The sequence below is a fragment of the Marmota monax genome, unplaced genomic scaffold (genome assembly GCF_021218885.2).
Source record: "Marmota monax isolate L192 unplaced genomic scaffold, Marmota_monax_Labrador192_F-V1.1 WCK01_AAM20220418_F8-fsc00018, whole genome shotgun sequence".
NCBI lineage: Eukaryota > Metazoa > Chordata > Mammalia > Rodentia > Sciuridae > Marmota > Marmota monax.
The window spans coordinates 20,886,565-20,911,419 of NW_026692201.1; the positions used below are offsets into that span (position 1 = coordinate 20,886,565).

Below are 24,855 nucleotides of genomic sequence, written 5' to 3' on the forward strand. Positions count from 1 at the left end.
GATTGTATTGATCAATTCAGCATCTGCACAACATTGAGTTTTTCAAGCTATGCGTATTATATATTTATTGAGGTCTTATTGTCACACAATAATACTATTTTTCCTATGGGAGTTTTATATCTCTTGATATGTTATATTTATTCCTAGGTACTTCATATTTTGAATGTTGAAAATAATATCTCCTTGCAAAACCTTTCCTTTTTTATACATGTACATATAAGATTTTTGATGTTTATCCAAAATATTTGTTAAACTTACTATTCCATAAACTGTCAATGTTGTTACCTGGTAAAGGAGGTATGAGTGCTGGTAGAATATACTAAAATAATAACCATTATAATAATAAAAAATAAACTGCTTCTTTAAAAACATGTCCATAATGAACTATAAACAACAATGATAAAGAAGGATAGCAATGTAGAAAATGTTTAAAAGGAGAACCAAAACAGAACTCAAGAGGTGGGAATGCAGCTCAGTGGTAAAGCACTTGCTTATCAATAGGCAAGGCCCTGTACTTGTAAGAAAAAAAAAAAAAAATCTCCAGCACTGAAAAACAAAACAAAACAAGAAGAAACAGGATAGAAGAGAGCATGTACCCACTATTTTCAGCCATTTAAAAATAGGTGCACAAAGTTTTTGGTTAGCATCTTAGTCTGTTTTCTATTGCTATAACAGAATATACCTGCCACAGGATAATTTATAAAGAAAAGAGATTTTTGTCTCACAGTTCTGAAGTGTGGGGGAGGGGAGTTCAAGAGCATGGTACTAGTATCTGCTCAGCCTCTGGTGAATACCTCATGGCAAAAGGACAAAGAAGCATTGATTAATTCACAAGGCCCTTCTCCCATGACCCATACCCCTCTCACTAGGCTTCCAATACTGCTGACCTCGGGACCAAGCCTTAATGTGAAGTTTTGGTAGCAACAACCTATATTGAACAACAACCTATATTGAAACCACAGCAAGTAGGAAGGTCAAACAGCATATTTTTTCTTTTGTTCCTGATATATCTCTTTAAGTAGATTAAAAAAAAAAAAAGGTGTGTTGAAGGAAGGGAAGTGTACGTTTACAACAAAGAAGAGAGTCATCAATACAAATTATATAGGGTAAGACAGATGTAAGAATAGTCCTAGAAGAAAGAGACAGAAAAGCTCACAAGAATGTGTGCTGAGGGAGCTGCAGTTAAAGGAGTGCTTTGTGCTTTGGTATCTGTGACAGATGTGTGAATACTAAAAATCAAAATCAGTTGAAGGTTTGTCCAAGAAACACTGAACTTCCCTTCCCCACCTTTTATACATGTAACTACTTTTTTTGTTTTTTCCTTTTCTATTGTTAAATTTTTAACTGTGGGTAAAGTAAATAAATAAATGAGATAAGTGATATATTCAAAGAAATAAATTGACTGTCTAGAAAAGTAGGAAAGGTAGTATGAATATGGATGTCCCCCCAAAAAGTTGGTCCCATTCTGGCCTTTCACTTACTTTAGAATGCTATTTACTCCACAGCAAATTTTATCAGTAAAATTTGAAAATTTGAACATATGAGTATAAAAATTTTTAAAAAATTTAATTTGAAAAACTGCTAATTGTTAGGTAAAAACAGCCAGACTTTATTATATGCTGGCCTGGGGCTACTCTTGTCACCACCAACCACAACCTATTCAGAGCACAGGTTCTTCTAATTCAGAGAAGAGCTTATTTGAAATTGTCAAAGGGGGCACACTTAATGCATGATGCCCAAACCTTGCAGTGGTCAGTGGAATAAATGATCTTGGGAGAGGGCAAACATGAATGATCCTAATTGAGAGAAGCATATTCTTGGTTGAGACTTAGAATGTAGGCAATGGGGACCAGAGATAAACAAGGATGACCTTGTATTCTGGGCCAACCCTAAGGCTGAATAATTACATGCCAGAGATGAAAAGGGCATAGTAGAAAGTAAAAGCTCAGTAACACCTGAATACAGTCTGCACTTGAAATTTGAAATGCCTTTCTCTTTTTTTTTTTTAAGAGAGAGAGAGAGAGAGAGAGAGAGAAAAAGAAAGAATTTTTAATATTTATTTTTAGTTTTCGGTGGACACAACATCTTTATTTTTATGTGGTGCTGAGGATGGAACCCAGCACCCCACACATGCCAGGCGAGCACGTTACCGCTTGAGCCACATCCCCAGCCCTGAAATGTCTTTCTCTTATCAATACAGAGATCCATGAGCAGAGAATGAATTACTGACTTGAAGTATTTAAGCACAACTACTGTCCAACGTACACTTCCCTTCCTTCAACACACCTTATGTATAACCTAGAAAACCATATGTAAAACTAAAAGCAAGTATTTAAAAGGCTCTGTGGTCAATCCCAAGTATAACTCTCCTCCTTTCCTCCATCAAAAAAAAAATTTTGTTTTTTAAACAGAGAGACATCAATAGTCACACATGACAAGGGAGACAAATTTCAAAAATTTAATTTAGGGAAATTACCCTCCAAATGAACAAAGCACAATAAAAATATAAACATCAACATGATTAACAACAGCTAACTTTTCAGAGGCAACAATGGACACCAGAAAATAGTGGAATGAGAAATTCTAAAAAAAAAATACAATTCAAATAATCAATCTAAAACTGAAAGTAAAATAAAGCCATTGCCTTTAAAAAGAATTAAAATAAAGATTCAGAATTACCTTTAAAGAGATACTGAAGAAAATACACCAATTGTAACTCAATTATACAATAAAAAAATAAAGAGCTCCAGAACTGGTAATTATGTGGATTAATTAAGATTCTATGATACTTATTTCTCATTTATTCTCATTCAATTCTATATACACGTAACACACATATAGATGACAGAGAGCCCATCAATTAATTGTTTGGTTTACAATATATGCAAATCTAATATATATGACAGAAATAGGAAAAAGGGAAGGGAACTATATTACAGCAAATTTCCTACATTTTATTAAAGTTGATTCACATGAAGCTGTTTGTGGTAAATTAAGATGTAGATTGTATTCTCAAGAGAAACACTAAATAAACTTTTTAAAAGGTTAACACAGAAATTAGAATCTGTGTATACTAAGTATATTTAATACAAAAGAAGCAGTCAAGAAAGGACAAAAAGGATAATATGAAACTAAATTGAAATGAAAAATGTAAACTTCACACAATAGCAATAAGTACATTAAATGTATATGGTGTAAATACCTCAATCAATAGGCAAAGACTGCCAGACCAAATAGAAAGGAAAGGTCCAACCATGTGTTGTTTATACAACATACATCTTAGATTCAAAGACACAAGATAGGGTATAAATAAAAGAATGGAAGAATATTGTATTGCAAACAATAATCATAATAAAGTTGGACTGCTATATTAATATTAGACAAAATGAGATTCAAGAAGTAGTTAGAGAAAAAAGGATGTTTCAAATGATAAAAGGGTGAGTACATGAGGAAGATGTAATTATATATATACCTAACAACAGCATTAAAAATCAGTGGAGCAAAAATGAGAGAATTGGAAAAAGAAATAGACAATTCAACAATTGTAGTTTTTAATACTGTGCTATAGACAATTCAACAATTATAGTTTTTAATACTGTGCTCTCAGTAAAATAAGCTTGATGTATTGACATTTGTATCATTATGAAATACCCCTCAAATACTATTTCTTAAAGCTTATTTTGTCTAATATTAATACAGCAACTCCAGTTTCTTTTTTTAATATATACTTTTTAGTTGTAGGTGGACACAATACCTTTATTTTATTTTTATATGGTGCTGAGGATCAAACCCACTGGTGCTAGGTGAGTGCTCTTCTACTGAGTCACAACCCCAGCCCACAGCAAATCCAGTTTAATTATGACTGCTGTTTGAAAGAAATTCATTTTTTTATTCTTTTCCTTATCACCTATCTTTTTGTCTCCTCCCCCTCTTCATCCCCCTCCTTCCTCCTCCTCCACCTTCTTCCTCTTCTTCTTCTTCCCAGGGATTGACCCAGGAGTGCTTAAACACTAAGCCACATCCCCAGTCCTTTTTATTTTTTGAGATAAGGTCTAGCTATGTTGCTGAGGCTGGCTTTGGACTTGTGATCCTCCTGCCTCAGCCTCCAGAGGCACTGGGATTCTGAGCATGCACCACTGTGCCCAGCAAGATGTATCTTTTATAGGCAACACATGATTGGATTTTTCTTTTTAAAATTTAGTCTGACAGTATACAATGCATATCTTAAAAGAATATCTGAGATCAATAACCTAATCTTCTATTTTAAGAGCTTAGAAAAAGAAGAACAAGACAAACTGAAAGCAGGGAGAAGGAAGGAAACAATGAAGATTAGGTTGAAAATAAAAGAATAGAAAAACAATAGAGAAAAAAAATCAATGAAATCTAAGTTGATTCTTTGAAAAGATCAACAAAATTGACAGAAATTTAGCTAGACTGGCAAGATATTAATGGATTAAAACAGATTCTAAGGGGATACGACAGATAATTATATATCATCAAAGTACACAACCCAGACAAAGAGACAAATCTGTAGAAAGATAAAACTACTGAATTTAATTCAAGATAATTAGAAAAATAAAAAGACTTTTTGGGGTTTGAATACAGTTCCTCAAAGTTCATGTGTTGGACACCAGATCCCTAATTAAGAAGTTTTGGGAGGTAGGACTTTTAATAAGTGTGAATGAATTAATGCTCTAATTGTAGGAGTGGTTTCCTTATTAAAACATGAGTTTCATTTCCTTTTGCTCTCTTTGCTCTTCCATCAAGGAATAAATTTGGTGACATGCTAGCATTTTGATCTTTAACTTCTCAGGCTCTGGAACTGTAAGTTAATAAATTTCTGCTAATAACTTTGGTCTGTGCCATTCTGTTATAGTACCACAGAAGAGCCTAAGACATATCACAAGTAAACAGATTGAATTAAAAATATAAAAATTTTTTCACAAAGAGAATGCTAGGGCAAAATGGCTCTACTGGTGAATTAAAAAAATTTTCAAAAATTCTTCTAGAAAACAAGAGAAGGAAATACTTCTCAACTAATTCTCTGAATCTAGTACTAATTACACTGGTGACAAAAAGTAGATGACTATAGACCAATATCTTTTATAGTGGTAAAAATATTCAACAAAATAATAGTAAACTGAAAACAGCAATACATAAACAGAATTATACACCATGACCAATTGAGATTTACCCTAGGAAAGTAAAAAGTTTAAACACCTTATTAAAATATTAAAGGACAAAAATACAAGATATAAATTCATGCAGAAAAAAATGTTAACGTCCAACACTCTTTCATGATAAAAACACTCAACAAAATTTCATGATAAAAGCATTCAACAAAGTAGGAATAAAAGAGAACTTCCTCAACCCAATAAAGGGCATCTCCAAAAACCCAAAGCTATAAAAATTATGTTGAAAGACTGAAAGTTTTGTCTCTTAAGATCAAAAACAAGATAAAATTGCTGGGTTTTAACCACTTTTATACAACATTGCCCTGGAAGTTCTAGCCAAGACAGTTAGCCAACAAAAGTAAGTAAAAGAAGGTATTCAGAATGTGAAGCAATAAATACAATTATTATTTGTAGACAAAATGATCTTTATATAGAAAATACTGAGAATTCTCAAAATAAACTAAAAAAGAGAATTGAATATCAATGTGCAAAAGATTGAAGTTGGACTCTTTCCTCACAAGAGACATATTTAACTCAAAATTGATCAAAGACTTAAATATAGGCACTAAAATACATAAAATTCTTAGAAGAAATTATAGGTGTAAATCTTCTAAATCTTGTATTCGGTAAAGTTTTCTTAGATATAACACCAAAAGCAGAGGTAACAAAAAAAAAAAAAAGGAGATAAATTAAACCTTATTAAAATTAAACTTTTTGGTGCTACAGGCCTACAATTCCAGCTACTCAGGTGTTTAAAAGACTGGGCAATTTAGCAAGACTCTGTCTCAAAATGAAAAATAAAAAAGGGCTGAGGATATATTTCTGTGGTAGAGCACCTCTGGGTTCAATTCCTAGTACTAGAGAAAAAATATTTTGTGTTTCAGAGGACAAAAAGAAAGTGAAAAGGTATGCTATAAAATGTGAGAAAATATTTGGAAATCATGTATCCCAAGATATGTAAATAATTATTACAACTCAAAAATAAAAACAAATCATCAATTTAATAATGACAAAAGGATTTGAATAGATATTTCTCCAAAGATATATACTTGGCCAATAAGTATATGAAATGATACTTAGCATCACTGATTATTAGAGAACTGCAAATGAAGACCACATAATTAGCATGTATAAGGCCCTGAGTGATCCACATCACCACAGAAAGATAAAAAAATCTATATGAGTTTTATCTTGTTTTTGATATGGATCTAGGAATCACATGAAATCTATAGGTTAAGTTGGGAAGTATTGCTATTCAACAACTAACTAAAATGACTAAAATCAAAATATATATAACAACAAGTGCTGGGAAGGATATGGTGAAAAAGAAGTCCTCATACCAGTTGGTGTCAACGGGGTTATTTCCTACTTTTACTTTCCATTTTATAATTATTTTTTATGATTTCTTCTACTAGACTGAAAGCACATGAAGCTAAGGATTAAGCTTCTTTCCTTCTCCAATGTGTACTGATTGTTACTACCACAGCCTGAATATAACTCAGTTGGGCAACTGTCATTCTGTGCTGCCTTTCATCAATAATTTCTCTCTAGACTACATATTTTAAAACAGAACTGCACCTTCTTTACTTCGACATCCCAGTTCCTAGGCTAGGGGCTGGCACAGAGGAAATACAAATAAAAAGTTAAATTGAGACTCCAAAATGTCATCTAGAGACGCCCGATATTCTTTCAGGTGATCTGCAAGGTTAAAACTATTTTTATCATAATAAGACATTATAGGTCAGTTTTGCTAGGTTGGGAGTTGCACATAGTCCAAAAGCCAGGATGCCTTAGGACAAATCAATGAATCCCCCAATGTATTAGAAGTTTTAGTTTTCTATTTGTTATGATAAATAACCACACATTTCTTGGTTAGTTAGGTTTTCATTGCTGTAACCAAAATACTCAACAAGAACAACTTAGAGGAGGTTTCAGAGGTCTCAGTCTGCAGACAGTAGACTCCATTGCTCTGGATCCAAGGTGAAATAGCACATTATGGGTGAAGGATATCATGGAGGGAAGTTGCTGTCTTCCTGGCACTGAGGAAGCAGAGAGAAAGGGAGTGGACAGGGCTATAGAAAGAACCACCCATCTAGAGCACGCCCCTGTTGACCCACCATCTCCAGCCACACTACATCTGCCTACAGTTACCATATAGTAGGATGGACTGATTGGGTTATAACTCTCACTATTCAATTCTTTCAACTACGAATATTCCTGTAGAAACACAGGAGCTTTGGAAAGATATCTCATATCCAAACCATAACATTCTTCCCCTGGTCCCCAAAAGCTCATGTCTATCTCACAATGAAACATACATCTAGTTCATTTCCAAGAGTCCCATAGTCTTAACAGTTTTAGTAATATCTAAAAATCCAACTCCAAAGTCTTATCTGAGATGCCAGTCAAACTCTTTGCTATGAGCCTTTATAAAAATCTAAAGCAAGTTACATGTATCCAATATACAATGGCACAGAGTAAACATTCCCATTCCAAAGTAGCAAGAAGGATAGGGCCAAAGCAAGACTGAAGCTCATCCAGGCAAAGGGATCTGGTAACTTTGGAGGTAACTCTTAGTACATCATCTAGAATACTTGGCTGTAAGATGTTCTCTCCAAAGAGTTTGGGAAGCCCTGGCCCTGGGTGCTTGCTTACAGCTTACATGAGCTCTCTTTTAGCCTGACTCTATTCACAGCCAGCTGCTTTTCTTGGTACAGTCCACGTTACTGTCATCTCTTGATTCCTGAGGCCTCTATTCCAGCTTTGTCTTTACCATTACAGCTTCATGCATGGTCCTCTCATGGACAGCCTGCAGGGATTCCAACCCTGCTACACATTGCCTAGCCTCCAAGGCCTGCCTTTGAATCCTGGGTGGAAGCCTCCATGACCCCTAACTTCAACATCTTGCATTCCTGTAGAACCAGGACAACATGAACACCAAGGTTTGCCACCAGTTTGCAGAGGACCTGGGCACCCTAGTGTAATGGCTGTACCAGCCTCTGAGTGCCTGGGTAGTGCATGGTGAAACAAAGTCCTGGGTCCCTCTTCATAATCAGGGTACCCCCATGATTCCTTCTCAAAGAAATTTTTTCTCCTAAACCCTTGAGTCTGCAGTAGATATGGTCTTGAGATGCCCTCAAAGTATTTTTTTCTATTGTTTCTGGGTAACATCTCTTTAGGAGCTGTAATCTCTTCAATAAGTACTCTTTGTTCCCAGCTGTATATGCACTTTTCTGGACAAAAAAAAAAAAAAAAAAAAAATTTGAAAAATTTTAAAATCCTTTAGCTCTGCTTTCTGCTCCTGATTTTCACAGTAAATGCTACCAGCAATATCTACGACCCTAAGTAAATGCTGCGCTGCCTTGAAATTTCCTCTGCCAGATTAATTAAGCCCTTACCTTCAAATTCAGTCTCAGCACTGCATGTAAATAAATAAATATTTAAGGTCCATTGACAACTAAAAAAAAAAAAAAAATTAAAAAAAAGGTAGAAAAGTTCTTTGCCAGGATGTAATATAAGTTGGCCTCTACTCCAATTCCCAATAAAGTCTCATTTCCCTCTGAAACCTCATGAACATAGTCTGCACTCCTACCAGCATTTTGCTCTTTTGAACTTCCACCAGAATTGACCATTAAGCTCTGCTTGCAACATTCTAAGGCTTTTCTAATATTTTTCAAATTCCTGCTGTAAACCATTTCCAAAAGCTTCTGAACCACATGATAAGATTAATCAGCACTAACCCCACTTCTAGGTAACATTTTTTTGTTAGCTTTTTCATCGCTGTGACCAAAACACCAACAAAAACAATTTAGAGGAGGAGAGTTTATTTGGGACTTATGGTTTCTGAGTTCTCAGTCATTAGATGACCAACTCCATTGTTCTGGGCCCAGGGGAGGCAGCACAACATGGGGAAAGGGCCCAGTGGAGGAAAGCAGCTCAGCTTATAACAAGTTCAAGAAGCAGAGGGGTGGGGAAGGGGCCACAGTGAAGAACAAACCTTCCAAGGCATGCCATTAGTGATTCACCTCTTCCAGCCACACCTACCTACAGATACCACCCAGTCAGTCCATTGACACTAGGGTAGACTGATTAGGTTACATTTCTCAGAATGCAATCATTTCACCTCTGAATGAGTACTCCACGGGAGCTTTGGGAGGACATCTCATATCCAAACCATACAGTATAAAACCACACAAACTTACTATCTTACAGTTGTCCAGGTGAAAAGGCTGAAATGAGTGTCATTAAATGAAAACTGAGTGTGTGACAGGGTTGTATTGCTTTTTGGCAACTACAGAATCTGTCCTCTCCTTGCATTTTCTATCTTTAGAGGCTGCCTTCATTTCTTAGCTTGCACTTTCTCTATTTACTAGGTAGCTACATGTGTTGAGTCCTTTTTACAATGCTTCATTTTAAAGGTGAAAGATACTTGGTGAACTGAAGTTTTAAAAAGCAAGGAAAATACATAAAGAAATGCCATGATCCAATGAAGCACAAAACACTATCCAACTTTTTTACTAAAAATAAAGATGTCATCAGGATAATGCTCCTCAAAAAGAGCTCCTACCACTCCTCAGTTTAAATTAGGTAAACTCCAGATTTAAACTGTTGAATTAGCTGTGCCCCTTGGAGGGAAAATAGTAAATTCAGATGAAGTAGCCTGGTTGCTAACTGCTAGAAACAACTTCAGCATACATGTACGAACTCTCTGGCACCCAATAGCCAGAATCAGAGAAGAGCTCTACTTAGAAAATTTAGCAACTAATCAAAGTGACATAAAAGTTCTATCACATTAACAAACTGGGATGCCCTGAATAAACAAGAAGCCATTTCTGGGAAGTCCTAAATTTAGACTCATAAGACCAAGCAGCTGGCTCAAGTCACATGTGTCCAGAGTTATCTGGATGAGTTAAATCACCTATTTGGTCTTTTTTCATCTCCTGTGTAAAATAAAGAAGTTAATCTGAATTACTTGTTTTCAAATTCTACTGTAATTCCCAGTAACAAATACATTGAAATCCTGAGAATCCATATATCTGAAACAAAAATGCAGGCTACTAGTCACCTAATTGCTAATTCATAAACTGCCATTTGAAAAGCACTTATTGTGTTGATGGATCTCTATAATTACTTATTTAAAACAACAAAAGGGGAATGGTATTTTTCTTAAAAGGTGGGAGGGGCTGGGCACAGGCAGTAAAATACAAGAGTAATAATGCAAACACATTTTTAAATCATGGAATGTGACCACAGTTCATTATTTTTTATTAACAGTTTACATTACATTCAGTACTGTGACCACATGGAATTCCTCTATCAGACAACTTTGGCATGAGAACTTGCCTTCCAGCTACTGAAGATTTCTTAAAATAGGACAGCAGTTTGATATTCTCTTAATCTATCTTTTTGCTGTGAGAGTTAAGTAAGAATACAAATACCATTTGTTTTTATTCTTTAATATTTCTGAGACAAATGGGTATTATAAAAAAATGCCAACTCCACCCTCCTCCACTCCGTCCTGGTTATACACATATATCACTACTTATTGTGAAAAGCCTAACATCTTTCATATGACCACACTGTTATCTATAGCTTGTCCTAAACTTGGCATTTTTTTTTTTTAACCCTTAGCTTTATCATTAGCCAGTTTTCCTCATCTGTACTCCTGGAAGCAAAATTTCTTTTCTCTGCATTCCATCTTGTTTTGTGTTCAATGATGTTTATAAATTGTCCCTCACATAACAACTATTTATCTCTCCTAGTAGATAAGTAAAAAGATTCTTTACCTTGTCTAATTTATAAAGCATATTTATATCCACCAATCTTTTATCTTCACAAACTGAGGGACAAAAAAAATCTATATTTATTTAATGGCAATTGTATGTTGGGCTGTGTGTTTGAGGACATATATATACATACATATACATATATCAACTCACTTAACTCTCAAAACAATCCTGTGGATCCATTTTACATGTGAAAACTCACAAAGGTTCTGTAACTTATTAGTATCAGAAGCTGTTTAAAAAGAATGGCTGAGAATTTTTACAATTCTGGTCTTGTTCTTTCCATTATGCAAACATGACTGTGTCAACCAAAGGGGAAGACAAAAATACATGTAAATTTCACTGAAGACAGTTTCTCTAGTACGCTAGAGTTGGCCTATTCAGGTAATACTTGGGAATCAAGTAAAGTTAGAGAATTTTACAAGTGGAAGGGACAATACAGATTATCTAATCAAATTCCTACATTATAGATGAGAAGTATGATTCCCAGAGAAATAAATTTCCTTTAGCATACAGTTTGTACTGAGCCAGTATTAAACCCAGTTAGAGGAAGTATAGCAAAGTGGTTAAAATTATGACCTCTGGAGTTAGACACATTGGTTCAAATCACAGCTCTGGCATTTAATGACTGTGTATAAACTAGTATGATTTATAAAGCTTATCTTTTGTCTCACTTTTTTCAGCTATAAAAGGATAGTAATACTTACCCAACAGGGCTATGAGAAATAAACCTTATACTTCATAGCAGAAAGTAAGCACTCAATATTTCTTTTTATGAATGAATGTGGAGTGGACACAGCATTGTAGGGTCAAGGTGAGTAACAATAAATAAGCATTCATTGATTTACATGGTAATTTCTTTTAAACAATACATATACAAACACTTTTTGGTAGATAAGTAACATTTTTAAAAGGAATCACATAATAAACGTGCTAGATGGTATGTACGAGATGATGAACAATGGAGACAATCTCAACCTTCCTAAGGACTCAAATTTGACAGAAAGCAAAATATCTCTGAGATCTTCCTATGGTATATGCAAAAGCATATACCTTTCACATGGTTAAGTCACTGGAATGTACTCAAATGCACATCAGTATTTTATGTTATTTGTACATACATAGTGTGTCTTTCTGTGAAACAAAATATTCTGTAGAATTAAGTTGTCATTTCTAACATTGGTCATTTCTACAAGATTTTAGCAAATTTCCAATCCTCAAATTTTTAGTTCTCTACATAAAATAGGATATTGGAATGGGCAGGTTCAATTAGGCATACTTCCTTAACATGTGTAGTAACGACCATGTTTCTGAGAATTTTTAGCTAAAATAGAAAAGTTTTGCTAATAATCACTAAATAATAATTATGTGTGTGAAAAGCTGCTCTCAGAAGCAGCTGACATTTTTGACTCAGAGTTGCCAATATGCTATTGGTCTCTAGATCTTTTGCTTTTGTTCTACGTATTATGCTTATGTACAATGTAGGCATTTGATTGACTTAGGTTGATAAAATGGGCCAATAATCAATATAGAAATCACATTATTCAAATGTGGAAATTACCTAGGTTAATGAATGAACTCCTTAAATCCCTTTATCTTCAACCTGTGCTATACACTGACTTCTAAATCTGATATACTATTTATCCAATTTTGCTTGAGAGTAAAAAAAAAAAATGATTCTGTTAGGTTTATATTATGAGAGAAAGTATAGAACACAGTAAAATGAAGCAAAGTTTACATGGGATACAAATTTCAACTGTGCTACTTAAATGTATGATGTGTGGGAAAACACAATCTCTTTGAGTCTCAGTATAAAATGTTTACAAATTAGAGATGATTTTTCTTGATCTTATTTTTAAATTAGACATTAAGTAAAATTATAAATGTAAAGTTCCTGGAAGACAATAGATACTTGTGGTATTAATGGTTGGCTTTATTAATTTGAATGGAAAAACCACAAATCGAGAGCAAGAATTAAAAATAAAATAACTTGCCTGCATAAAAACTAGTTGCTATATGGAAATAACACACAATAACACACAATGCAACAATTTACAGTTCATTCCACAGGAGAGATAAAAACCATATGATTAAATAAATGGCAATATTTGGGTCAATGGGAAGATTTTAAAAATTGGTTGAATTATTAACCCACCAGAAAGTTAGAAAAGATCAATGTGCTGTCTTAAATATGGATGCATTACTCTCAAAAGGGAATAATGCATATGTGATTTTGAATAGAACATAATGTGTTTTTCTATATGGTAGAGTACTCCCTAGAATTCTGGAGTATGGAATGGGTTCTTTTTTTTTTTTTTTTTTTTTTTTTTTGTAGTGGGGGAGAGCTGCCATTAATGGGGAAAAAAGGTGATTACTGAAATATAAGGTGTTGAGAACTACTTACCTGGACAAACTGCATTACTCACAAAAAGAGAAGTTACCAAGGTTCACTACACCAGATCTTTCAAATCCTTGAATAAATGAGCTCTTTTCCTCACATTATCCCTTTGTCAGAAGCAATTTCTCTTTACAACTATTTTGGCTACTTTAGATGTTCATCCCTGAGTTCCAAATTATTGAAAAAGCCTGGAGCACATTCCTTTCTAAAAGTACATCTATTTCCCAATCACTAGTTTACAGAAGGTAAAACGTCCATCTAAAGCCCACACATGAAATTATAAGCTTGTTGTTCTATCTCATTAGTTCACAGCAGCCATGAAAACAGAGACCATTCTCCTCACCTAATCAAACTGCAGCGGAAATGTTCAAATAATTCTAGTTTAGTAATGACTCTCCAAACCGCACCTAATAGGTCCTCTTCAATCTACAGTCTCCTTCCCAGGCTTGGCATCTCAGAACTATTGAAACACAGCTTTCCATAATCGAGGGTGATCAAACCCTGCCAATGGAGAAAGTAAGGACTCGGCACTAAGCCGGGTCGCGATACACACTGTCCATGGCCTCGAAGTTGGACACAGATACTGCAAGTGAAGAAGAAGGTAAGCAGGGATCCCAGGGCCTTTTCCAGGCTCAAGAATGGTCAAGAGCCCCGGAGATGGACGGGACTCCAATTTTATCCCTCTCCCACTCACTTTTCGATCGGGCCGAGATGCTGACTGAGCCCCAGTTGGTCGGAAAAAAACAGGTCCAAGAGACAACCCACAAAAATCACTTACCAGTCTCCTACCTCCCGCACGTACCAAGCCGGAAACGAACCCGAGCTGGCCACAGTCAAGCCCAGCACTACCTCAGACCACCCTGGCGACCGCTCCAGAGCGTCACTAACAACCACCCGGAAATGGTACAACCTCTTCCGGGGCTGCCAAGCGCGCGGCGGGAAATTATTTCCCAGATCCCGGATTAGTGAAGCAGCGAATGCTGCAGCGGTAATCGACGCCGCTGCTACCGCCGCCAACCGAGAAAAGCAGCCCAGACACTCCGGCCGGAAGGTAAAGGGCCTCACCTCGGAAGACTCAGTTTACCCTGCCTCTTTGGGGACGTTTTGTCCCAATCTGTGCCTCCGAAGTTTCTGCTGCCCCCAGCTGGGAAGGGACTGGGTTGAACGGTGGCAGCGCCTGGCTCTCGCGCTTTCCACAGTCGCGATTCCGTCCCACTCTCCCGACTAGCTGCGCTCAGCGGCGCGTTGGTAGCCTGCAACTGCAGACCTGGCCCTGCTCCGCCCGAGCTCCTCGCGAAGCGCCTCTCTGCAGTGCAGGATTGAGTGCCCCCCTCGCCTCCTGCTTGCGCAGCTCCGCGGCTCGTTCCCCCGCCGGGAAGGCGCTAGGCCGCCCTCATCTCTGGTTTCCATAGAACCAACTGGGACGCCTCACCCTGATCCCAGATTCTTGGCTGCTTTCCATAACTTAGCGTCAGTAAATGTAGTAGAGATCCTCCAGGCCTACCTTCCTGTGACAAGGAAAATAGTGTCATTCTTTGTTTCCTTGTTGATTTTTTAAACACATGTCAAAGAGCTTATCTCTGCAGCTGCTGTAAGGCCTTTAAACAAACATAAATACACCTTGCCCTAAAGGGAGGATCCCTTTTCCTGGGAATTACCTCTCAGCTGACTGAAGGCTAGGAACAAGACTAAGTGAATGTCTGGAGCTTTCTTCCACTTCTAAAGCCTCTGATTAAATACTGACAAAAATTGATATCAGTATTTGAACCAGAAGGTAGATTGGGCTTGATTTTTAAGGCCTCAATTTCTTTTTGACAAATATTGACTATCCTCTGCAAACAAACAAAAATTTTCCGTTGAAACATTGGAAATGACATTTAAACTGGATTTACAGTATATGTATGACAGACATTGCCCCTTGTGGACTTTTTGGTTTGTGTTACTCACTTATGCCTCAGTTCCTAGAAGTATGTTGATGTGCAAGATGTTCCCCTTGAAGAGTTTGCCAAAACCTCTATATTACAGGTCTTCAGTACATAAACTGATATTTTATTCTACACTAATTCAGTGTATTCATAATCAGCTACAGTGTTGAAATGCTTGAATGTTTTAATACATTTATTGTAAAGACGGCCTCCAAAAATGCAAATAAGCCTCTATTACATCCCTTTTCTATGTCCATATTTTCTAATGCCTGTGAAGTTCAATTAAGTGATTTAACATTTCTTGCTTTCCTAAAGCAGAAAGGATAAATAATTTGAAAGTCTTTGAAAGAGTGAGCAATGTGGTTACTTTTCACAAACTTCAGAACTCTTTTAAAAGATTTTCTTCTAGATATCCACAATTTCCATCGATGTCCTAAAACACTGATATTTACAAAACCAAAAGTATAGTGGTATCAATTAGACAATATTTTTAATGTTATATAAATCTTGATTATATTATTCTAAGATAGTCTTTTTTCGTGATTTAAAAGTCTGTAAATAAAATAACAATTCAGTGTAAGTTCTGAATAATAAAATCTAAAGACACTGGAGAATCCTGTGTCTTAAAATATAACTAAAGTAGAACATTACCTGTTTCTTGACTCTTTGGATATACTAGTAGAAAATAAATGCTGTAAAATGTTGTAGGTACTTTTTGACATAAGGAAATATTACTGCTTAAAATTAAATATCTCTGAAACTTTTAAATACATGTAGTTTTTACTTTCTGAGAAAATTTGAAATTAAAGATATACTGTTGTTATTTTTGATAAGAAAGTAGACCCATTTGAATATCCCTTGATTAATTGATCCCAAATTCATTTTGAGAAGAAAGTTATAAAAACTTTGTTTCCAATAAGAAAAAATAATGACACTTTTCAGATTTTTTCATAGAAATATGGTGAAATTTTAGGCATTGGTATTATTTTCCAGAAAATAATTTATAAATATATTTATATGCTTTCAATTTTGCTGATCTTAATGTCTCCCCAGCCTTGTAGTGGATTCCTTTTATGCAGCATGCCTTTCTTTCATGCTATGAAAAATGGATTGCTTTTTAAAATTATAATGCAGTTAAGAATATCAGACTAAATTCTGAAATTTGAGTCAGGATGGTTTTGTAAAAAAGTCATATCATTTTTGCAGAAACAGGCTTTTCTTTGAATATTGGTTTACGGATTTACTAGTAATGTGTGTGTGTGTGTGTGGTGGTGGTGGTGGGGGGGGGTGTTGCTGAGGATTGTACCCAGGGCCTTGTCCAGGCTAGGCAAGCACCCAGCTCCTTAGATTCTTAATTAGTAATACTTCTCAGTGTCCTCATCTGTTTGACAAGGATAAATAGCACTTATGCTGTGAAGAAGGAAATCAGTTAACAGATGAAGTTCTTAGACCACAGTAGGTCCTCTGTAAAAATTAGAGTGCAGTGGCACATGACTGTAATCCCAGTGGCTTGGTAGGCAGAGGCAGGAGGACTGCAAATTCAAAGCCAACCTCAGTAACTTAGGGAGACCCTGTCTCAAAATAAAAAATAGAAGAGGGCTGGGGATAGGGCTCAGTGGTTAAAGTGCCTCTGGGTTCGATCCTTGCTACAAAATAAATAAATAAATAAATAAATTTTTAAAGATTCTGCTTGTTCAGCTTTAGGATTATACTCCTCCTCCTAAGTAATCCAAAGTTTCTAGGACACCTAAGCAGGTTTAGTGACCAGTATTTACTGTCCATCCATTTTTTTGCCCTGAACTGTGTTCCTTTTTCTTTTTCTTTTTTCTTTCTTTTTTTTTTTTTTTTTTTTTTTGGGGGGGTGCTGGGGATTGAACCCAAGGCTTTGTGCATGCAAGATAAGCACTCTACTGACTGAGCTATATCCCCAGCCCTCCGTGTTCTTTTTTCAACCTGCTTCATTATGAAACCTTTTTCTCTAAAATAGCATTGCCAGTCCAGCCTGTACCATGTACACTATACACTATTGGATAGATTGAATGGTTCTGTTATCTCAGCCTCTCATTTCTTCCTCACCACAGTCACTTTGTTGCTAATTCTCCGTTTCCTTCCTGTACTGCTGAATTTACCATCAAAGGGACTAATGACTGCTCCTTTCTCAAATAATGCCATTGAGGTAAGAACATCTCTCCAGGTCTCATCACTGGCTGTCATATAATTAATATGTTTAGATCATATCCTTGAAGGATGGGCAGGAAGTAGACACCTGTTAAACCAATTCCAAAGTCCCCCTGAAAGAAATTAAACAAAGGGCCTAGTTTGGCTCCTTGGCCAAGAGGGACCAGAATTCTTAAACTCTCCTTGAAACCATAGTGTTCAGCGTAGAAGTATTTTACTCACAGTTTGAGTACTGTAACATGTCCCTCTTTTGCAATATTGGTTAAAACAGAGATATAATATTTTGATCTTTGCAGTTTTAGCTCATCTTTGTTTATTTTTCCAGCTAAATATTATTCGTAAAGGAAGTCATGAAAATCTTTCACAGCAATATTATTGATTGCATTTAACACTTGGTATGTTTTTCAGAAGATGGAAATTTCAGGGAATTTTCTTTAATTTGCTATAGAAGTAGATTTTAAATCAAAATAGCTTACATTCTAAAATAATGAAATTGAGAGACAACTAGTTTTCATCACATGACTTTAAAACCATGAAGAATACTAAGTGGCATGGGAAATGATCATGATAAAAATTTACATAAAAGTACAATATAGAACTACATATCTAAATTTTGTTATGTGTATTTTTTTTCACACACACACATGAAATGTGAAAGTCAATCCTGGGAAAATGTTAATAGTGGTATTACAAGGTAAAGGAATTAGAGATTGTTTTAATTTTTCTGTAATAAGCGTGAGTGAATTAAAATTAATTTTTTTCCGGGGGGGTGTGGTTATCTGGAATTGATCTCCAGGGCACTCAACCACTGAGCCAGACCCCCAGCCCTATTTTGTGTTTTATTAAGAGACAGGGTCTTACTGAGTTGTTTAGTGCCTCCCTGGTGCTGAAACTGGCTTTGATCCTCCTGTCTCAGCATCCCGAGCCACTGGGATTACAGGTGTGTGTCCGCTGGTGTGTTCATTACAACTAAAAGACAAAATCAGCAAATTTAAGTAAATTAAGAAATATGTGAATTAACTTTTAAAAAATAAGTCTCTTATTTAATTTATAATACTTATCAGATGGCTTTATTTTCTTTATTCTTTTTTCTTTTTTGGTACCAGGGGTTGAACTCAGGGCACATAACCAATGAGTTACATTCCTACCCATTTTATTTATTTTTAGACAGGGTCTCACCAAGTTAGGGCCTTGATAAGTTGCTGAGACTGGCTTTGAACTTGGGATACACCTGCCTCAGCCTGTGGGATTATCTGCATGTGTCATTGTACCTGGCTATTTTCGAAACACACACACACACACACATATACCCTTATTTTTATAAATAATGTTCTTTTTTTCTATAAAGACCTCTTTAAGCATTGCTGCTTCTCTGTTCTGCAGCACTTTCCTTTTTCACACAACAGTTTATTCTGCTCTTTCATCCTAGCCAAACCTTTGTGTTCTTATCTGTAGTGTTGCCTCTACTTTTCTCTGAATTCTCTTTTCAGTATATTCTACATCACCTTCTTCAAACATGTCCCAGATAAATGTTATATTGTGTAGAATTCAAAGGACCTAAAACAATAGTGTGTAATAAAAGCTTTGCAATTATGATGCTTGCTGTGCTATAAGTTTATTTGCATTTCTGACTGGCTCTAACTGCAAAGGAATTTCAGGCATCAGGGATAGGCCCATGTGGGAGATATTTTGGGAAAGTCCACTCCACAGAAACAGTTGCTTGCTATGCCTAAATGCCAGCACTGTTCACAATAATTCACTCCTTGGTTGTCAATGATATATGGTTTAAGGTAAGTAAATTTAAAAATTATTGTACAGAGTTTTAAAACACTCATCACTAGGCATGTAGTATATAATTTAAAAAATTTTTGACTACAGATAAAATCATTTAAATGTATAAGATAAATGCTCCCTCCCCTTTTTCTATAAAGATAGGGCCTTATTGTATGCTTGGTTGCTTCAAGGACCCTGCCTCCCAGTAAGTACTAGAAAGATTTGTGATTTTCCTAGAAATATCACTGGTATATTTATAATATATCTGCTTTCTTTCTTATATTAAAAGATTCCCAAACGTTAGTTGTCTATCTTCCATATCTCAGAACATATCACCTATATAAAACTTGACCCTACTTTTAAGGATTTTTAGCTGACTGGGTTATTGCTATAGGTTCTGGAAAATTTTATGGTGTTCTCTTGGAGTTCATTGGCATGTCAGGCTATTTATTGTTCTGATAATCCTGCAAGGATCAGGAAGAACTATCAAATCACTAATTTTATTAATATAAATTAATCTGTTCATATATCTGTACATGGCTGTGTCTTTTCCTATATACAGATAACAGTTTTCCCATGTTGCTGTGTGGATTAAATTTGTGATGTAGATCATCAGTTCATTATTCAATGTTATTGGAAAGCATTACTACATGTATTGTTCACTATGTTGTTTTAAGTAGATAATTTTATCATAGAATGCTATTAGATTTGGACCACTAGAATTTATTCTTTAAAAATATAGTTATTTTATGTCATCACCAGGATTCACTATTCTGAGAAAGTTTAGCTCATAACCCCCTTTTTCCCCCATGGTGAACTTTTGGGAAAATCTCCCATATTCTGGTTTGTTTTAAACACATCTATAGCTACAAAATGCCCAAATCAGGACATCCTGTTTTTTTTCACTTGTGCGTGAATAGTTTCAGTTTCCTATTTCATCATTTTCTAAGGAAACAAATTGCTTTAAAAAGGCTTTCCTGATTTCTACTGTTATATAGTTGGTCCCCCTTTTATGTTACCATCTATGGGATCTTGCTGTTAAATACACAGATATTATTTCTATCATTTCTATTCCGTTATAAAAATGTTGTGTCTCAAGATGAAAGCTTTGTTTTATATGCTGGCTTCAGTAAGTTCTAATAATTTAATAATTTACACATCAAACCAAAATATGTTAAAATGTCACTTTGTTAATAATAAACATTCAGTTGTAAAGAGTTGTTATTGACTTGTTTGGAAAAGAAAAACATAGTTTTTTTTCTTGTATTTCTATGTAACAATTGTAAGGAAACTAATTGTTAAAGAACAACATTTAAATACAACTTTTGGTAATAGTCTTATAGCAAATTTATTTTTTATTGGTTTCTTTATATTTTGATTATTTAACAGGTTCTGTTTTGTTTGTGGTACTGGGGATTGAACCTAGGAGGACTCTACCTCTTAGCAACTTTGCCAGCCCTTTTTTTATTTTTTATTTTGAGATAGGTTCTCACCAAGTTGCCCAGGCTGGCCTCAAACTTGCAATTCTCCTGCTTCAGTTCCCTGAGTCACTGGCATCACAGGGGTGTGCTACTATCCCCAACAACTGTAGCTTTCGATACTTCATATTTTAGAATAACTAGACAGGCATGATTTTAGGTTTTAAAAACAACTCCAACTTCCTTTCATTAGCAACATTTCTTTATATAGCCTGATAAAAAATAGTTTCCAAAATTCATAAATACATAAATGAGATATAAATAGTAGGAAAAGTATAATCTATGCTTAAAGCCCTACTTTTGAGAACTACCAAAGCAGTTATTAAGTACCAAGATTATATTCACAGATATTGCATTTCATTTACCTAGTATTTCTGAAAGGTCCATCATTTTCTAAAGGAAAATTGCTAAAGAATTTATTTATTTAATTCTCTAGAATTAATGAAAGCAGCATTTTCCCCTAGTTGTAGACATTATATTTGAAGTTCACATGTGGCTTTATTGTATGTGTTCTGAATAAGATTAATGAATTATTTCTTGGAACAATATATTTGTAGTTTTAACATATTGACAAGAGCTATGTTAATGAGACCCATGTAAACTTTTTTTTACATTTTTAAAAAATGTGTAATTATTATAGTAAAAAGTTCCCTACTGAAGAAGCTGCCTATAGTTTACCTATTGATGAAAGTATTTTTCATGGATGATTAAGTTTTCAGGAGACTAAGCCCAACTGTGTATATGATATAATTTTTTACTAACCAGACCAAATCCTTATAACTTTAAAGTATTTCTTTCATTGAAAAGGCTTTGAGTTTTAGGGTTTATTTTATTTTAATTAATTTATTTTTTATTAGTTTCTTTTAGTTATATATAACATTAGGACTCATTTTGAAATGATTTCAAAAGCATGAAAAATAGTTTATTCTAATTCAGTTGCTAGTACTTTCCCTTTCCTTTCTCTCCTCCTTCTGTTCCCTTTTATTTTACTGATCTTTCTACTATTATAGATTTTTTTATTATTAGTGTCTTGTGGATGTACATGAATATGTGATTCCCTCTGGTATGTTCATATATGTACACAGGAGAAACAAATCAGATTAATTCCACTGTGTTTTTCCCTATCCTGTCATTCCTCCCTTCCCTTCATTCCCCTTTGTATGCTCCACTGTTTTTTAACCCCTTATTTTGAATTAGTTTCACCTATCAGAGAAAATATTCGACCTTTGGTTTTTGGAAATTGGCTTATTTTACTTAATTTGATAGTCTCCAGATCCAATCATTTACCAGCAAATACCATAATGTCATTCTTCTTTATGGCTGAGTAATACTAAATTGTGTATATATACCAAATTTTTTATATCCATTCATCTGTTGAAGGTTGGCTTCATAGCTTGGCTATTGTGAATTGTACAGCTGTAAATGTCTACATCATTGTAGTATGCTGATTTTAATCTTTAGATGTATACTGAATAGTGGGATAGCTGGGTCAAATGGTGGTTCCATCCTAGTTTTTGAGGGGGGGAAAAATGCTTTCCAGAGTGGTTGCACTAATCTGCTATTCCACTATCCATGTGTGAGTGTACCTTTTCCCCCACATCCTCGCCAACACTATTGGTACTTGTGTTATTGATAATTGCCATTCCTACATGAGTGAGATAAAAATCTCAGTGTAGTTTTAATTTGTATTCCTCTAATTGATAGAGATGTTGACCATTTTTTCAAATATTTGTTGACCATTTGTATTTCTTTTGAGAAATGTCTGTTTAATTCCTTTGCCTCATTATTGGTTTTGTTTTGTTTTGTTTTGTTTTGGTGTTAAGTTTTTTGAGTTGTTTGTATATCCCGGATATTAATGCCGTGAGGAACTGACAGTGACAAAGATTTTTTCCCATCCTGTAAGTTCTCACTTCACTCTCTTAATTGTTTCCTTTGCTTGGAAGCTTTTTGGTGCTATCGCACGTACTAATTTTGATCTTCTCAAGCTTTAGGAGTCTTGGTAAAGAAGTCAATTCCTGAACTGACATGTTGGAGTAGATTTCTTCTACTAGGTGCAGGGTTTCTGGTATAATAACTAGGTTTTTGATCCACTTTGAGCTGAGTTTTGTGCAGGGTAGAGAGATAGGGGTTTAATTCCACTCAATTATATATGGATTTCCAATTTTCCCAGCACCATTTGTTAAAAAGACTGTTTTCTCTAACACATGTTTTTGTCTGAAATAACTGTATTTATGTGAGTTTGTCTCTGTGTCTCGTATTCCATTGGTCTTTCATACCTTTTTTGGTGCCAGTACCTGCTGTTTTGGTTCCTGTAATCCCAGTGGAATTAATCTGATCTGTTTCTCCTATGTACATATATGAACATACCAGAAGAAATCACATATTCATGTACATCCACAAGACGCTAATATGCTGTAGTATAATTTGAGGTCCAATATTTTGATGCTTCCTGCTTCGCTTTTCTCGCTAAGGATTGCTTTAGCTGTTCTGGGTCTCTTATTTTTCTCAAATGAATTTCATAACTGCTTTTTCTAGTTCTATAAAGAACATCATTGGAATTTTGATGGGGATTACATTGAATCTGTTTAGTGATTTTGGTACTATGTCCATTTCAACAGTATTAATTCTGCCTGTCCAAGAACATGGGCAATCTTTCCATCTTGCAAGGTCTTGTTCAGTTTCTCTCTTTAGTGTTCTATAGTTCTCATCCTAGATTTCCTATACTTTATGTTAGACTGATTCTCAAATTGTTGTTGTTGTTGTTGTTTGTGGTGGTTGTTGTTTTTTTTCATTATAAATATGATCATTTATTTCAAGTCACTTAAAAAAAAACTGGGAAGCATACTGAAAGGCATTCAATGTTTTACCTGCCGAATGTAAAAGACTGATTGCTCTTTTTTTTTAATCTTGATTTTTTAATTGCTTTTATTTTTTAAATACATGACAACAGAATGCATCACAATTTTTAGTACACATATAGAACACAATTTTTCATATCTCTGTTTGTATATAAAGTATGTTCACACCAATATATGTCTTCATACGTGTACTTTGGATAATGATGTCCATCACATTCCTCCATCATTGCTAAATCCCTGCCCCCTCCCTTCCCCTCCCACCCCTCTGCCCTATCTAGAGTTCTTCAATTCCTTCTGTGCTCCCTCTCCATACCCAAATATGAGTCAGTCACCTTATATCAGAGAAAACATTCGCCATTTGTTTTTTTGGGGATTGGCTAACTTCTCTTAGCATTATCTTCTCCAACTGCATCCATTTACCTGCAAATGCCATGATTTTATTCTCTTTTATTGCTGAGTAATATTCCATTGTGTATATATGCGCCACATTTTTTAATCCATTCATCTACTGAAGGTCATTTAGGTTGGTTCCACAGTTTAGCTATTGTGAATTGTGCTGCTATAAACATCGATGTAGCTGTGTCGCTGTAGTATGCTGTTTTTAGGTCCTTTGGGTGTAGACAGAGGAAAGGGATAGCTGGGTCAAATGGTGGTTCCATTCCAAGTTTTCTAAGGAATCTCCATACTGCTTTCCATATTGGCTGTACCAGTTTGCAGTCCTACCAGCAATGTATGAGTGTGCCTTTTTCCCCACATCCTCCCCAACACTTATTGTTGTTTGTCTTCATAATAGCTGCCATTCTGACTGGAGTGAGATGGTATCTTAGAGTAGTTTTGATTTACATTTCTCTAATTGCTAGAGATGATGAACATTTTTTCATATATTTGTTGATTGATTGAATATCCTCTTCTGAGAAGTGTCTGTTCATTTCTCAAGTTTTTTTTTTCCCTTGTGGTGGTTGTTTTGTTTGTTTTTTTGAGACTATTTTGAATGGATGGTTTTCCTAATTTCTTTTTCAGCAGATTCATCATTCAAGTATAGCAACGTAATTGATTTATCGGTGTTGATCTTGTATCCTGCTACTTCACTGAATTCACTTATGAGTTCTAGAAATTTTCTGGTAGAGATTTTTGGGTCTTCTAAATATAGATTCATGTTGTCAGCAAAGAGAGATAATTTGAATTCTTCTTTTCCTATTTGTATCCCTTAAATTGCCTTCTCTTTTCTGTTTGCTCTGGCTAAAGTTTCAAGGACTAGGTGCAATAGGAATGGTGTAAGTGGACA

The 24,855-nt window shown here is 35.1% G+C and overlaps 2 protein-coding genes across 4 annotated transcripts in view; one reads left to right on the forward strand and one right to left on the reverse strand.

The window, feature by feature from the left end:
• The window catches only part of Kiaa0825 (KIAA0825 ortholog), a 372,465-nt gene extending 358,218 nt beyond the window's left edge, over nt 1-14,247 (reverse strand). Inside the window, exon 1 of the mRNA XM_046428642.2 lies at nt 14,137-14,247. The gene's annotated coding sequence lies outside the window, so the exon portion shown is untranslated. The remainder of the gene's footprint in view (nt 1-14,136) is intronic.
• A 10-nt stretch (nt 14,248-14,257) lies between these two features.
• The window catches only part of Slf1 (SMC5-SMC6 complex localization factor 1), a 72,293-nt gene continuing 61,695 nt past the window's right edge, over nt 14,258-24,855 (forward strand). The window contains exon 1 of one of the 3 annotated variants that reach the window (XM_046428649.2): nt 14,258-14,409. Coding sequence is in view for 2 of the 3 variants with exons in the window: in XM_058574643.1 (XP_058430626.1) it covers nt 19,195-19,251 (57 nt within the window). In the remaining variant the exon portion in view is untranslated. Of the gene's footprint in view, nt 14,410-19,052; nt 19,252-24,855 lie in introns of those variants that run through there. The other 2 variants (XM_058574643.1, XM_058574638.1) reach the window with 2 other exon arrangements.